General features: G+C 37.7%; 1 protein-coding gene across 4 annotated transcripts in view; it reads right to left on the bottom strand.

Annotated features, from left to right (window-relative positions):
* The window catches only part of CDH12 (cadherin 12), a 321,664-nt gene that overhangs the window by 89,100 nt on the left and 216,292 nt on the right, over nucleotides 1–16,272 (bottom strand). For all 4 annotated transcript variants that reach the window (XM_080377768.1, XM_080377769.1, XM_080377767.1 and 1 more), the window contains one exon: nucleotides 2,511–2,630. In XM_080377768.1, the coding sequence (XP_080233894.1) occupies nucleotides 2,511–2,630 (120 nt within the window). The remainder of the gene's footprint in view (nucleotides 1–2,510; nucleotides 2,631–16,272) is intronic.

The following is a 16,272-nucleotide window of genomic DNA, read 5'->3' as shown; positions in this document are numbered from 1 at the left end:
CATCCAGGTTTTGTGTGGTAGAAGCTAATAAGTGAAGAGAATATTTGGAACTGTTTGGATGGAAAGGAATAAAGAACAAAAGTATCATCATTCAACCGTTTTATACATCCATATGAGCTGCATTCTTGAGTACTGTACTCAAGAGTACACTTTCTCATCCTAAGGAGAAGGCTGATCACTGTTATGGAATGGCTTCTGTTTAAAAGAAGCCTTCAGTCTAGAAGAGACGCAACTGGGGGAGAATATGGGTCTGTAAGGTCATGGGGAACTGATAAATAGGAATTAACTGTTCCCATGTCTCATCAAGTGTGAGATAGGAAATCAGTTAAGAGGTTTTGCATTTCAAAGAAGCAACAGGAGCTGGTTCTTCAACCCAAAAAAACTTTGGCTGTGGAATTTCTAGTCACCGAGTATGTAGCTACTGTGCTCCTAAAGAACTCTACTGGGAAGTGGACAAGGTATGGAGGAGAAATGCTATCAGAGTTTTAGTTACGTGGACACTGCTAATCAGCCAGGAACTTCATAAGAACAAGTTGCTGAAGACCAGAAGAGTATTCAGGAGATGTATTACTAAACGTATATTCTTTTATCCTTCATTAGAGCTAGGCAGGCCATCACTTTTGGAAACATGATACAGGAGAGCATTGACCTTTGATCTGACCTGGTATGGATGTTCTTAAGTTCTTTGAATAACTACAAGGGAATGTATCAAAACTGTCACTGGAATTCAAGAGATGGCAAACAAAAGCCAGCAACAGCACCCAAGGAAATGCTTATCCATCTGCCAACAGTTCTGAGTCTGTCTGTCATTTTGTACCCAAATGGCTTTCTTCCCTTTCCTGACAAAAACACTCAAGGCAGGTGTCTGACAGTAAAACTGCAGTGAAAAACTATTGTATCTTCTCCTCGGTTACAAAATAAAGAATTGGAAATGCCAGAAGATCTGTGGTGCTGCCCAAGATTTCTGGATTTTAAAGCAAGTCAATAAGCAGCATCCTGTGGATTATTCATTCACATACTGTTTATCTCTACAGTCACTGCTAGACCCACAGATAACTCTCATATTGTAACCTTTCTAATGCAAGACAGATTACAGCACATTATTGTTGCTCCTAGAAGCACGCATCTATATGCTTTCTTCTGGTATAGAACTGTAAGCTATGTTGGGCTAGCTGACTCCTGAAGCTTCCTTTACAGCTGTGTCCATTTTTTTACCACTAAGGTCCACCTGGGTAACTCATTAAAGATACTTACAGACAGATGTGGAAGCACTGGGTTTGTTTGATGTTTCAGGGCTAGTAGGGTCCAGGCCATGACCTATGGTCCACTCACTACTCACTACTGACTAACAGGCATATGATACAGAAATTCAACATGCCACAGGAAAAAAAGTTTTTATTCAAGTACTAGTAACTATTAATATTTTTTTCCATGGGAAACTTGTACTAGAAATCCAATTGTGGCTCCAGTAAAGGTTCTCCTCGCCATTTAATTCCTCCTCAATTTTTACAGACTGAAAAACATAAGTATAAAGGTAAATACCTTTTTTTTTTCTCCCAGACACTTGAGAAGTTCCATTCCAGTTTGAAAACTAAAATTGTTCACTGAAAATTGCAATATGATCTCCTGCTAAATGGAGCATGTGAGAAAGGATTGTTCCCATTGGAGATAGTGTGCTAACAGCCTTATGAGGCTTTTACTGCCAAAATATTGATTGATTGGTGATAAAGGCCCTTTAACACACAATTTGACATGCAAGTACAGCTTCACTGGGAGGAGAAACTATTTGCTGAAAGGGGCATATGGACAACTATGCCTGTAACACATTCAGGATGACACAATGCGTGGCATTCACCATGTAGGTTATTGGCTCCTGAACTGAATTACTGATTACAGAAACAAGAATTACATTTAGAAATATAGGACAAGATACTTAATTAACATGTCTGCCAACCTCCCACATACTTCAGCCTCTTTAAATGTATTATCCTTTTCTGCTCACACATCCAGTAACCCCAGACAAACATACTATGCCTCAGGAAAAGAGGAGGGCAGGAGATGATTAGCTGTTCCACAGTTTCAGATTAGCTCTATGTAGCAAAACAATTATTCCTAGACAATTTCTGACTGTAAGTTCAGCAAGTAAAATGCTGAGAAAAAAGAATATAGACCCAAGATACAAAACTGAATCTTCAGGGGAAAAAAACAAAACAAAACAAAACAAAAACCAAAAACAAAAACTTGAATGCATGTAGCAGATAAAACTTTAGCAATAGAGAACTGATAAAGCATTAAAAAAAATTAAAATAATTGTCCAATGTATGCATATCAGATATTCCAGGATTGACGCAATTCATTCAAAACCTAGTCAACACTCAAAACTGAATCATGTGCAATTACTCTACTGGCTTTTGGCTGTATCAGCCCAGTCCATATTTACTAATCGATACTGCCCACATGAATCAAACCCCAAAGTTTAAATCTTCCATTTTTGCTGATAAACTATTTACCTGTCTTCGGATCAATGGAGAAATATGGTTGTCCCTGAAGAATGCTGTAAACCACTCTAGCACTGTTTCCGTAAGTGGGATCATCTGCATCTGTTGCCTTTACTTGAAGTACATATGCTCCTGCAAAGAAACACAGGAAATCACATTTCCAGTATACAGCAGCGATCAGGGTCATCTCAGACACATTAGTCCTGTTGTTAGTGGATTCTGTCATAATTCTTGTTCCACTGGAAACAAAGTGATAATAAACCAGTCAATTCTTCACCTCAGTGCTAGCAACCATCTAGTTAACAGCTGAGGCATAATGGGAAGGGAAGGGAAAGCATCAGAAGTTATTTATAAATAGTTCATGATGTATGTGTTGTTTACAAAAACTTTTTTTCCCAACACTTATAGGATAGAGGTCTAGGGAAGTGCAATATTGGATTTTGAAAAATGAGTATACTCCATTTTTTTCTCAAAATGTAGACAACTGTGGAAGTAAAACATGTGAGTTGCCTTTAAAACAAGTATTTGACAAAGCAGCTCCTGAATCTGCCAGTGAACTAATCTCTATGTACCTTAGAATAAACTATATTGCAGCCTTGTAAAGGTGGAATTTACATTTCGATTGTAGGATGAAATTAGGTGTTTGGTTCAGCCATTTGTCTTCCAAATCCAGGCTTGAGTCTTCTTGCCTTTCCCATACAGCTCATTAGGAAACCAAAATATTATGGAGGACGAATCTCCCCTTGACACTCTATTTTCAGTTGTGGTTATAAACCAGACCTAGTGTAGTTTGCTTTATATACTGACTTAAAGGGGAACCATGGAGCAAAAGAATTGCACATGAAAACAGAAAACTCACTGGAAATGGCAACAGTCTTGCAGAAATATCTTTTCCCTCCTACTAGTTAGTTGCTGAGCAATTTACCTGCATTGCCCCACTGTACCATAATGAAAACAGTGCTCAAACTATAGTCTTCAGCAAAACAAACAGCCACATATTTAGGCTTTCCCATTAGCTTTGCATAATTAAGTGGCCTATGATCTTCTGTGCAAATGAATGTTGGAATTTGCAATGCTGATTTGATGAGTGAAGGTTAAGACAACCTACATAAGAGCACAAGAAGGAGTGTTATCTCCACTGTTCCTGTTTTAAGAAATGTCCTGCATTTGGAGGTCACTGACATTTTTTCAAGAATATGGAATACTGCAAGCACTTCAAGACTGCTCCTTTACTGAAAAGAAAACTGTCAAGTTGCAAAGGATGTTCACAATCTAAAATTAACCTTAATGGACTTCCTGAAGTTTTTTTCTCAGAGTGCCTCACTGAGAGACGCTCCATGTGCAAGGTCCTACAACTTAGACAGGAAAGTAACTGATAGCAAAGGTAGCTGTTTGTAGGATTTTCCCCCTCACTCAATCCCCTCTCCCAATCCCCTCCCCCAATCTCTCCATATGGGGATTGACAATGGTGGTGAAGGGTTTGGAATTAACATTGTAAAAATACTTGCTGCTTGATGGCTGGTCATACAAGATTACTCCTGTTACAGTCGTTTATTGAATAATAGAGAATGAAAAGGTATCCCAAGAGATATTCTTTCTATCTCCTGAACAAGACAAAGAAATATAAGTGTTATTTGACTAACAATCACTTTTAAAGTCAATAGGTTGATCATGGTTTAAGCTGAGGGCAAGTTTCCTTAAAATCAACTTCTAAAAGGAAAAGAAAAAAAAAAAAAAAAAGATTAGCAATCAACAAATGAATGAAAATAAACCACTGAGAAGGATTCAGTTAACTAAAACCCTGAGGTTACTCTCTTGGTTTTCTGGATGTGAAGGGTGAAGAAAAATACATGTTAGAGAAGAGAAAGCACAGGTTCAGTATAACAATTGTGGAAGCAGTATCTACTCAAACACTTCTGTCTTTCTTTACATAACACATAACTATAACTGACTACACATTAAAGAGCTTAGACAAGCCCAGCCGGAGGAATACATTTTCCTGTTGGAATGACAGACAGAAGCTATCTAATACTTGTAGAGCCTTTGATGGCTTTCATCTACTCATGTCCATAAGGATTATCTTTGTAATAGCATCTCCTACTTTCAGTTGATTTCTGCTTCAGAAATTAAGGGAGCCACAGCAATAACTCAGTTCTACTCCAGTGACCAAGATTCCTCCTTTCAAATTTCCTCCCCGTTCCCTTAAAAAAATATGTTCACTATATGTGGCACCTTTAGGCCCTTACTGCTGTGGGAGAAAAAGCAAGATCTGCTCCTTTTGGAGCAGTAACTTTGACAAACCATGTCATGCTTGTTCACTGTACAGTACAACATCCCTTCCCAGTACACACACAACTGTCTTCCTTCGTTGCTACAGTATCTCACTGCCTTTCCAACCTAAAAAATTCAGTCTACTTTTTCCACTGAAAATAAATGATACCTTTTGACATAATTGCTGCCACCTTTCCTCCTTACCAAATTGTTCAGTCTTCTACTGTGTTCTGACCTTAAGCTGCTGAGTTTTACTCCCCTTTGAAGCGCTGGAGCAAGGCATCAGATTCCCAACACACTGAGGTCTGAACTGGAACGTGGTAACTGAGTGCTCTGGCTGACAGGTGTGCTTCCTCAGGACTGGTTTGCTGAAAAAAGGTGGTACTGTCACACATTCCCGAGTCTCCCCTGGGCCAGGACTCATTTCTGATGCCACACTGGGTGCTACCTAAGGGAGCTGATTTTAGTTTGCCTTCTGAGTACAAATGTACAAAATTTTATCATCATGTTACCAAGACCTTTACTTTGCACCCTGAAGGGAGCAACATTTTGCATAAGAGAACAGGACAGGCAGACCGAGATTTACAAATGCAAGGGCAGAACCTAAGTTTACAAACAAAAGTGCACCTATTTTCTGAAGTGCTGAACACTGGGAAGAACTATCAAAGGTCAGGATTTAAAAATCTACTGTTCTGGAAGGCTAGCCATAATAGCCTGCCTTCTCACAGGTTATCAGGAGAGAACTTGCATACACCATAATGAAGTTCTCATGAACACTTGAGACTATCTGATAAAACAGTAGACCTGTCACACAGAGGCCATCACCTCAAGGGGGTGAGTCACACGTTTTACTAGTGACTTCATGATGACTCTTTTCAACAGATAAAAGGCTTTTGAAGTTAGGTAGAGAGGAAAATCACATGCTACCTAATTAATACCTTTGCAGTACTTTTGGACTTTAGCATCTATCATCTTTAAGAGTTTTGCTTCACTGCACCTCACTTGCAAATCAAAAATACCACATAATATAAGTCTATATGTCAGCTTTTTTTTTTAAAAAAAGAACTCTTAAACCTAATGTTGTAGTGATCTTGAGATTTGAAATCAATATTAACTGATACATTGAAGCTGCAATGAGACAAAATAAATCATAAATGTGATTCTGCTTTGAGGAAATTATTTAAGAAGAAAGCATTGTGCCTTTGAAGTACTTAAAGAGTTAGCTAAATAGCAATGCTTGTTTCCTATCGATTTCAGTTACAATTCTGTAACTGTATTTATCACTAGCAAAGCTTTCCTTTTAATCCTTAGAAGCTCACTTCAGGAAAAATTAATGACAGTGTACTTTGAAAAGGACTGTAAAATATGCTAGTTTGCTATGCTAGGTCATATTCAGAAGGCAGATTTAGCTCTGGTAAAGTTTGTGCAAAAAATGTTGCAGTCCTTTTCTTAGCGGAAAAAAATATGTATCCTTTAAGAACTTTTTACTTTTGTATGAACAGTGTGATTTATTCATTTATTTATAGAATTATAGATGAAATTCCAACTCATTTATTTGCTATATTATTTTATCAAATCAATACTTAGAATAAATCTGGTATTGACTGCTTTTGGTTAAATGACATTTCATTATTGTGGTTATGAAAGAGATCAAGAAGGAAGATTATGTGTATTTAATAGCTATAAAGTTATTTATATTTTATCTCATTATTCCTACCTTTTTATGCACATGGTAGAGTACTTAATTCTATTCAGATCTGCAGTAAAATATAAACCAGAACAAAAAGTCATATGTGATGAATAAGATACATCAGCATGACACTACCTGCTAGCATAAGCGGAATTCATAAATGTACTTCCTCCGGGTGAAATAAAACAGAAAACAAAACTCAAATCCAAAAATTGTAATTGATTTTAATTCTACCCTACAGAATAACCTTGTTTCTAAAATGCAGAGACATGGAATTGACGAGTGGACTACTCAGTGGATAAGGAATTAGCTGGGTGGTCCCACTCCAAGAGTTGTGGTCAATAGCTCAATCTCTGGGTGACCAGTGGTGTCCCTCAGAGGACTGTATTGAGACCAGTCTTATTTAAGAACTTTGTCAGGGTCATGGACAGTGGAATTGAGGGCACCCTCATCAAGTTTGAGGATGACACCAAGCTGAGTGGTGTGGTTGATACTCAAGGAAAGGAATGCCATCCAGAGGGACTTTGCCAGCCTAGGATACAGTTGGCTTTCTGGGCTGTATTCAGCTCTGGGTCCCCCGGCGTAAGAAACATATAGACCTGTTGGAGTGAGTCCAGAGGAGGGCCACAAAGATTGTCAGAGGGTTTGAGCACCTCTCCTGTGAGGACAGGCTGAGAAGGTTGGGGTTCAGCCTGGAGAAGAGAAGGCTCTGGGGAGACCTTATAGTGGCCTTCCAGTACAGGCCTACAGGAAACCTGGGGAGGATTCTCTGTCAGGGATTGTAGTGATAGGACAAGGGGTAATGGTTTTAAACTGAAAGAGGGTAGATTTAGATGAGATATTAGGAAGAAATTCTTTACTGTGAGGGTGGTGAGCCACTGGAACAAGTTGCCCAGAGAAGCTGTGGATGCCCCGTCCCTGGAAGTGTTCAGGCCAGGCTGAATGGGGCTTTGAGCAACCTGGTCTAGTGGGAGGTGTCCCTGCCCATGGCAGGGGGGTTGGAACTAGATGATCTTTAAGGTCTCTTCCAATCCAAACCATTCTGTTATTCTGTGATTTACGACTGAATGCAGGGATTGCTAAGACTTCAGAATAAAAGGAACTTTGCAAAGCATACTAAATTAACACAAATCAATAACTACCCACTCAGTATATTCACCACCTTCTCCCAAGTTCAAACAGGTTTAGGTAAGAAATGTTAAATTAAGATATTCAAGCAACCTTAATTTTTCTTGTTATGATGTAAATATTTAAGAAGTTGTCATGTGAGGTATTGAATGTGTTATTGGGAGAATTTTTAATAAGCAATGTTGGCAATTTTTCATAAATTTAACCCATACATGTCTTGGGAGACTGAAGTAACAGATATAGCAGTAAATGTGTTTGTCTGTTTTTGACTGTTCAAAGCAAAGCTGCTGTGGCTGTGAATGGGTTTTGGAGCTCATCCCTTATTCCATCATTTATTTCCTAACACCTAGTAATAGCAGCTTAAAACCAATTAATATCTTTTTAACAGAGCAGTGACTATCTCCCCTTTCCAAAACTACCATGACAAGCAAGTGGCTCCTACTATATCACCAGCAGCAACTTCCTCCAATACAGAAATCATTTACTAAAACAAAGATTTGCTAAAATACTGTGAGCCACAAAAAGTGCTTTCACCATGATACTTATGGTGGAGTTCATGTAATCTGTTATCAGACTTCTACCATATAGGCATCCACACTCATGCCAGGCACCTGTAGCTTGCTTTGCACTAGGGGCTGGGCACAGGGAGCCTGGTAGCACTGGTCGGCATGTACCAGAGATGAACAGGTAGGCATGTGAAACATTGCAGATGAATCCATATCTAGGTCTAAGTTCTCACACAAAAATGCGATGTTGCAAGGTGAAGGAAGCAGCCAGCAGCAGCCAGCAGCCTGCCTGAAAATTCTGCCAAGGACCCAGATGCCTGATCATCCCTGCACATACCAATTCCTAGTTGCCTAAAAATACTAGTTTATGTATTCTTAGCTACATGCTCCTGGTAATTCAACCTTGTTACACAAAAGAAGGAAGAAATGCTGATTTACAAACCAAGTTTTATAAAGGCCGAGATTCAAAGTCATAGTCTAGCCTGATAAACAGCAGGCACTGAATATGAAAAATAATTCATTTCACAGTGACAGCAATTCCAATGGTATTAATTAATCTGTCAGGTCTTTTACAAAAAAACCAAATAATATGTAAAGCTTGTATTTTTTATTAGAGGTCATTCACAACAGACATGGTTTTTTTGTTGTTTTGTTTGTTTGTTTGTTTGTTTTAATGTGCTTCCAGTCATTTACTAACTTAAATACATACCTAATATTCTACACAGGTTTTCTGAAATTAGTTTCTCATCCTTTCAATATTAGCAAGCATTGCTCATTGTATCTAACAAGCTTTCTACTTTACTGCAAAGCGTAAACCCAATATATTTTTAAAAATAGACTCTAAAATCTAATTATTGTTTTTCCAGGCAATAATACAGGGTGCTACAGCTGTAAATCTTTAATGCACAAAGGTAGTGATGGAGGATCACATTTACTATAGCTCATGACATTTTAATTAAAATATGTACTTACATTACTACATGGAATAATCAAATGAACAAAACAAATACAATATTTCTTGTTCTTTGGAAATAGCTTATATGATAGCATCTAAAAAGACTTATGTTTATAATTTTTTATGTGTAATCAATAAATATTTGATGTAAGGCATTATAAAATGCAGAAGAATGGAATGATGTGCTTATGTAGTTATCTACATTTAGAAAGAAAAGAAAAATGCTAAACCATTCACATGGCTCAAGGTAATGGTATGGAATTTTAATGAAGATTATATTTTCTTTAAAATAATACAGACAATATTGAGGACTAACATTGTAAATAGTTGGTTTAGTCACAGTAAACACACTGGCCTGAATTTTACTCTGGCTGAAGTCCAAAGGCAATCTAGCCATAACTGCAAATAGAATGGGGTCCAAGATCTCTAATTCATTGGCCAAACTGACTCAAATAGCACCAAAAAGCCTCACAGTTTATATTAGAATGACTGGAGGGAACTATAAAAAGCCTGAGTTTATACCATAATGAGAATGCTTATGAAATAAGGATTTGATTTCTAGAACTATTACCATTTTTTCTGACAGTCTTTCATTAGTAAAAATGCTACTTTGCCGAAATCAAGTCTCTGGAAGAAGAGAAGCATTGATTACATCTCTTCCCATTCAACGAGCACTAGAAAGAAATATTGAAATTTTCTAATATACCCAGTTTGATATTTTCAAATTGCTTATGAATGACCAGGCAAATTTTGATAAAAAAATACTACAAAATCCAGACCTTCCCCAATTTAAAAACAGCACTTAATTTATTGATTTTTTTTTTCTTATAAAATACTAAAATATTTACCTTTGGTACTCTTTCAATCTGGAAGTAAGTTTTGCCATCACCAATGTGTAGATGGGGTACCTTGCTGACTGTGGAGCTATTGCTGGCTTCCAAAAAACCAAAGAGGAAATCGAATTTCTTATGCTTAGTTTGCTGAACTAAAGGGCATGACCAAGAATTCATAAAACTCAACTGGAACTAGATAAATGAGTTATTTCACTGTAGAGGAAAATGAGACAATTCAAGGCTAGAAGAATAAGACAACAGACTTATTTAGACATGGTTCCTTCAAAAATAAGGTATAGTCAATTGAATTGCGTAGACGAAGAAAAGAGGAGGTGGTGATATGTCAAGTCTTTTCTCATTAAGCTTTCTAGTGAAAGCCTGCAAATCCCATTAAGTTTGGTAATGAATACTAAAATTCCGTTAAGTAGTGGTAGTGCATTATTTTTCACAAAAAGTGAGAGGGACCTGCTTTGTGGTTTTGAAGAGGCAAAAGAGGGCTGGATGGGAGCAGAAAGGTTTGGGGTAATCAAGAAGGGAAGGGATACTGAAATAAGAGCAGGGCTTCAGCACGTTTTAAGTGTTCCACAGGCTCTGGCTGGAACCTCTCTCCGCTCCATGTAGATCTGAGGTTCAGTCAGGGCAGGTTGCTCAAGCCCTTGTCCAGACAATTTTTTAATATCTCCAAAGACAGAGATCCCACAACCTCTTCAGGTGTTCCTATGGATCCTTCCAGCAGTTCCCGAAACAAGCTCAAATTTCCTTTTTTGAAGTCGATGGCTGTGATTTCCCCATTTGTCTTGTTCGCTTTCTTTTGTGTCTCTTGTTAGTAGGAAATAGTATGAGACATTGTATGTGAATTTTCATGGAATTTTCTTTTTGTAATGGACTATTAAGGTAGTTGCATCTGCTCATGGTGAGTAAAGATCAAACAGCATATCTTCTGTCATAAGCTTTCTTTTTTTTTTCTTTTTTTTTTTCTTTTTGTTCCCCCAACATGGTTTTCTTGTACAGGTAGACGAGTTGTCAGCATCTTACTGTGTCTCCTCTACCACATGTGTGATTTGATGGTTTTGTCACTCCGTTGGTGTCTAGTACTTTTGAAAGAAATCAGACGATTATGCAAACATTTTTTTATATGGACAGGAGGAAGGAGGGGCATAGCTGTTTGCAGAGAAACTCACTACTTTGTACCATATTATTCCTAAACAATTCCAAGGATAGCACCTTGGCAACCCAAACAACTTCCATCCTCTTTACAGAATTCAAGTAAGAACCTAATCAACAGGTATCTTTCTTGTGGTTTTTTTTTTTTGTGTTTTTTTTTTTTTTTTTTTTTTCTGGGATAGAGTTAACTTCTTAATACCTGGTGCAGTGCTGTGGTTTGGATTTGGTGTGAGAATGATGTTGATAATATACTGACGTTTTTTGTTGTTGCTGGTTGCTGGGTGATGTTTATACTGTCAAGGACTTTCCAGTTTCTTAGGTCCTGCCAGCTGACCCAAACTAGCCAGGGGTATATCCCATACCACAGAATGTCATGCTCAGTATATAAAGCTGGAGGATGAAGAAGGAAGGGGAAGATGTTCGGAGTTACAGCGTTTGTCTTCTTATGTAACCGCTACGTGTGACGGAGCCCTGCTTCCCTGGGGATGGCGGAACACCTGCCTGCCCATGGGGAGTGGTGAATGAATTCCTTGCTTTGTTTTGCTTGCATGTACAGCTTTTGCTTTCCCTATTAAACTGTCTTTATCACAACCCTCGAGTTTGTCACTTTTACTCTTCTGATTCTCTCCCCCACCCCGACATGGGGGGAGTGAGCAAGCTGCTGTGTGGGGCTTGGTTGACAGCCACGGTTAAACCTCAACAATGACTCACTGCAGCATACATTGCAATTCAGATCAGGAGATCCCCTGTCTCAATAAATACTCCCCTGACCTGCCACTAGCAGTTTTAGCAAAGCTCCAGTACTGGGAGAACATGTGCATCTGTAAAGAGGGATGCTGACATTGCCCTTTTGGGGCTTATCTTTTATAGATGAAATTACCAATAATATGTTTTGAAGATATACTCCTGAAGCTGACTCACACAAAAGTAATGTGAGGAAGGCATATTTTACTTGGAAAAACTAGTTTCCAGTTTATGTATTCATGGCTGTGCAGCCCTGATAATAACACAAGCTTGCTGGCTCCATCAATATCTTGAGTACTAGACATAATCAGGGAAGTACAATTTTCCCCTGTTTTGTATTCCAGACATCCCACTGAACATATATATATTTTTCTCTCAGCTGTCAGAAGCACCCATGTCCACAAAAGTCATACTGCCATTCCCTATTGTAATTGATGAAGAATGGCAGCTTTTTGCTAATACTTTTCTCTGCTGGTAGCTAAAAGCAGCTGTTGCAAGTCTCAGCATTTAGTGCACAAACATATTTCTAGTATCTCTAGAATAACATTTGATTTACAGTGGCAACAACCCAGGGAGTATGGAAGCTGGCTTTGTTAAACTGAATTACATATGCACTCTGATTTCATCTGGAAAACAGTGCTTTAACTCTTGAGGGTTTTTTCTTGGTGAATTGGAAGACATGGCATTGTGAAGGAGAGATTTTTTTGTTTCTCCTTCCTTATGCCATAAATGCGTTATAAATTAGAACTAAGGTTTTAGAAAGAGTCAGCACATTTTATTACCCACACTGGTTTTGTCTCTTAAAATCTTTCTTGCAAATTAATTAATAGGTCACTTTCTTCTGGCCATCCCTGTCTCCCTCAAGGATGATGAGAGTAAACAAGGGAAACCCACAGCTGTGGTTTTTTTAGATAATTATTTAGCTTGGAAATCAGCAAAGCAATTATTTTCTTTTCCCTTTTTTTTCCTACCCTCATCTGTTGGGGTCGGCCAGAGTTAAGCCACTAAGGGCACACAATCTAGCTAAGCTAATAATGACTCTGTTAGGATTCAATATTTATTTAATTTATTTATTTTTATTAATTTAGGTTATTTATTTATTTATAAAGACATTCAGCTGCTTACACAGTCCCAAGGCTGTGATAATGTTTACAGAGGTTGCACTTCTGAAGAAAACGAGGAGCTTGAAATAGCAGCTAATAGTCTATACCCAGTACGCGCATAAAGGAGTAGCCTGGTAAAGTAACTGCTGGAAATAAATGCACAAGGAGAGCAGCAGAAGAACCAATTAGCAAATACTAAGCTTAATATCCATCTGTTTGAGAAGTACACCTCTTGAAAGTGATTTTTCCTTTCTGCTTTCAAGTCTGTGGATTGTTTTCCTCTTACCAATATGACAGAAGTTCCTCTCACATATATGAAATCTAGCAAATAGAAAAACATAACTTTGACTTTTGCTTTTATTATCTTGACAACTTGATAACTTTTCAGGCCATGACTCAATAGGGACTTAATTTTGGCAGTGTACCCATCATAGCTAGGATGTGGGAGATAAAAATAACCAAAACACCCTCTAAACACGATAGCTATGCTGGCAAAACCCAGACTGTGCTGATAAAAGCATGCTTTTTTTGTGGATTTATGTTTTGTAGGGAGGTGGTATAAGTTTTATTACAAAAAAAGAACCGTTCTGGTATCAAATGCTGATGACAAAATCTATGAACCAAAGAACTTTGCCAAAAACATTGCATGAGATTAAATTTACCCTGTATTTTCTTCAAAAGAATTGTGAAATGTCAGCTGTTAGCCATACCTGATGCGCTGAAATCTTAAGGGTTTGAGGAAAAGTGAGTCATCCCCAGAATAATAGCAGAGCTGGTGTTCATTTATTAATCTGTGTATTGGTTTCAGTGTGATCAAAATATTTTTCAGATGCAAATGTTCAAATAAAAGGCTAAGTATTAAGCTCAGTTTGAGTGAGGAAAGCGATACACTGAAACGAATTCCTAGCTTTTGAATGCTAATGCAACTTGGTGGTTTTCATGTTGTGTATCTGTACAGCAGTAGTTAATATCAGCTGCATGCCTTTCAACGACATACCACCCTTCTAATGCCAGATGAAAAAGTACCAGCAAAAGAAGCATTTCTAAACAATCCAGGAAATGACATTCACTTTTCTCATGGAAGATCTCCTGGAGATTCTTAAGGTGTCGCAAAAGTCTTAAAATTGTGATACTCCCCCAATCCCATATTAAAATACCCCACACAACAACAAACAAAAAAAACCCCAAACCCAAAACAAACACAAAAACCCTTAACACACACACATCACACAAACAACTGGTAGGTATCACAGAAAGAATTCAGGAGAAACCATGTAGTAGTGTATTTCCATTATTTTACGGTTTGAAGTTTTCATGAGCTGATGTTTCACACCTCTGTTCTTCAAATGTCAAATGATTTATTCAGAATTCAGTAATAAGAAAAGTTGAGCCTTACACAAGACACAAGAAAAAAATGGTTAAAATAACTTTGCTTTGATTCTCAGTAGATGTTCTGTTGGCATATACAGGCTGGTTTGCTTCATTTATTTTTATCAGATGTTGGACATGGTTAGAAATAATTTAATACTATGTTCACCCAGGCATCTTCACCTGAATAAAGTTAATTTCTACATCAGAATTTGGTGAAAAAATCTTTTTAGTTTTGAATGACAGAAAGAAGTTTTTCAGGACATTTTGGCCAGTTATATTTTAATAGAGTCATACACTTAAGATCAAATTTTGGTAACCAAATTTCATGCTAATCTGGTGACGTTTCAAGGAAACGAAGTTTGGAGATGTTGATACTGAGCACTCTTAAAGGTTGTTTTGCCTGCATCAGCTCTCTTCCTACCTACTTAAAGAGTTATGTCTAAATCTCTCGAGAAGAATGTGGAGTAGTCTTCATGAACATTTTTTCTTTTTTTTTCTTTTTGTATTTACCTTTAGACCTATCTCCTTCTCAAAATCTACAAATCTTCTAAAGCAAACCTGGATTAGGCAGAGACATGAAAACATGCAAAAATAACCCCAGAACATAACGGTGACTTTTACACAATCTAGTATGCAAGGTGATATTCTGTGAATGGTCCTAATTTTTCTTTATTTTTTTGATCAGAACATTGCTTTGAAGATTTTTGTGCTACTTTAAGATCAAAGCACTGAAGAATCTGTGCAATTTTACTCTATACATTTGCATTAAAATTTAAAATCTCATCTGATCCATTCAGTGACTTAATTCATAGTTTCTATACTATTCTACATAACTTCCGACATCAACATCCAACTACACTAACCTTCTAGCAGTGACAGGGAACAGTAACCCACATGCTCATGATAGGGGTCTGATAATAAAGATTTCGGAACTTGGGACACCATGGGCATCCTCAGGCCTAACAAAAGGTTCCCCTTGTGCAAATTCATTTGCAAAGTAAGAAAAATGGTAAAAGAGGCATTGTTGCTTCAAGTGACAGCAGGCTCAGCCTTCATCACAAATGGTATTTCAGAAAAGAAGGTGGAAGAAATCCACCTTTTTCTCAGGGTAATATGGCCCCGTGTAAGTCCTGGTCTGATTCCTGCAATGGTTGATTGAAACCCTGAAACACAGGTCATCATATGCTTTCCAAACATCTCTTACTTTTTACCACAGTACTTGGTCCTTCATAAAACAAAAATACTGAAATAATTTACCCTTCTACAGGAGCAAGGTAAGGACCAATGAACTGACCATAGAGCAATGAAGACAGATTTTTAATGGATGTACAGAGACAGCTTGCACAGGGCTGACTGTGGTGACTTTTCTCCTCAGCTGGGCTTTCTGTTCCCTCTTAGTAATTAAGAGAGATAAGAAATTGAAAACACAAGGTCATATTAAAGATATGGAAGTTTTAAATATACCCACTTAAAATTAACTGTGAGCGTGACTGTCTTGCCTCAAATATATCAATGTGAAAACTCCCTTCTTTTCATGTGTCTGCACTGTCTTCTTTTCTAAAATCATATTACAACTCTATTGTGTATCAGTCTGACTTCTTATTGATCTGAACAGTAAATCCAGCTTTGTATTTACCTCATAATTTGGATCAATATAATGTTTTGACAATACAGTATTGTTAAACAAAACCTCAAGCATCCTTCACAGCATGCAAATTTATGGACTGTGTGCCACTGGACTAGGGACTTACAACCAGGTTTTTTTTTAAGAAAAGCCCACTGAGCCAAAGAAAATGTCAGTGTTTCACTGGAGAAATGCACTTCCCAGGCATAACTAGGAGGATGTTCTTTGCCAAAAGGCCACAGAAACACGTCTCTGTTTCAAGATACTGCAGGCAGATTTTTTCTCAGCATGAGGAAAGACAGTGACTGAAGCAGAAGACTGGAATAGAGAGATCTTGCCCTGTTCTTACTTCTATACCAGACTGTTGACAAAGTATTTATATATT

The sequence above is a fragment of the Falco punctatus genome (genome assembly GCF_963210335.1).
Source record: "Falco punctatus genome assembly, chromosome: 3".
Lineage (NCBI taxonomy): Eukaryota > Metazoa > Chordata > Aves > Falconiformes > Falconidae > Falco > Falco punctatus.
The sequence above is the reverse complement of the archived record's forward strand: the minus strand, read 5'-3'. Positions and strand labels throughout refer to the sequence as shown.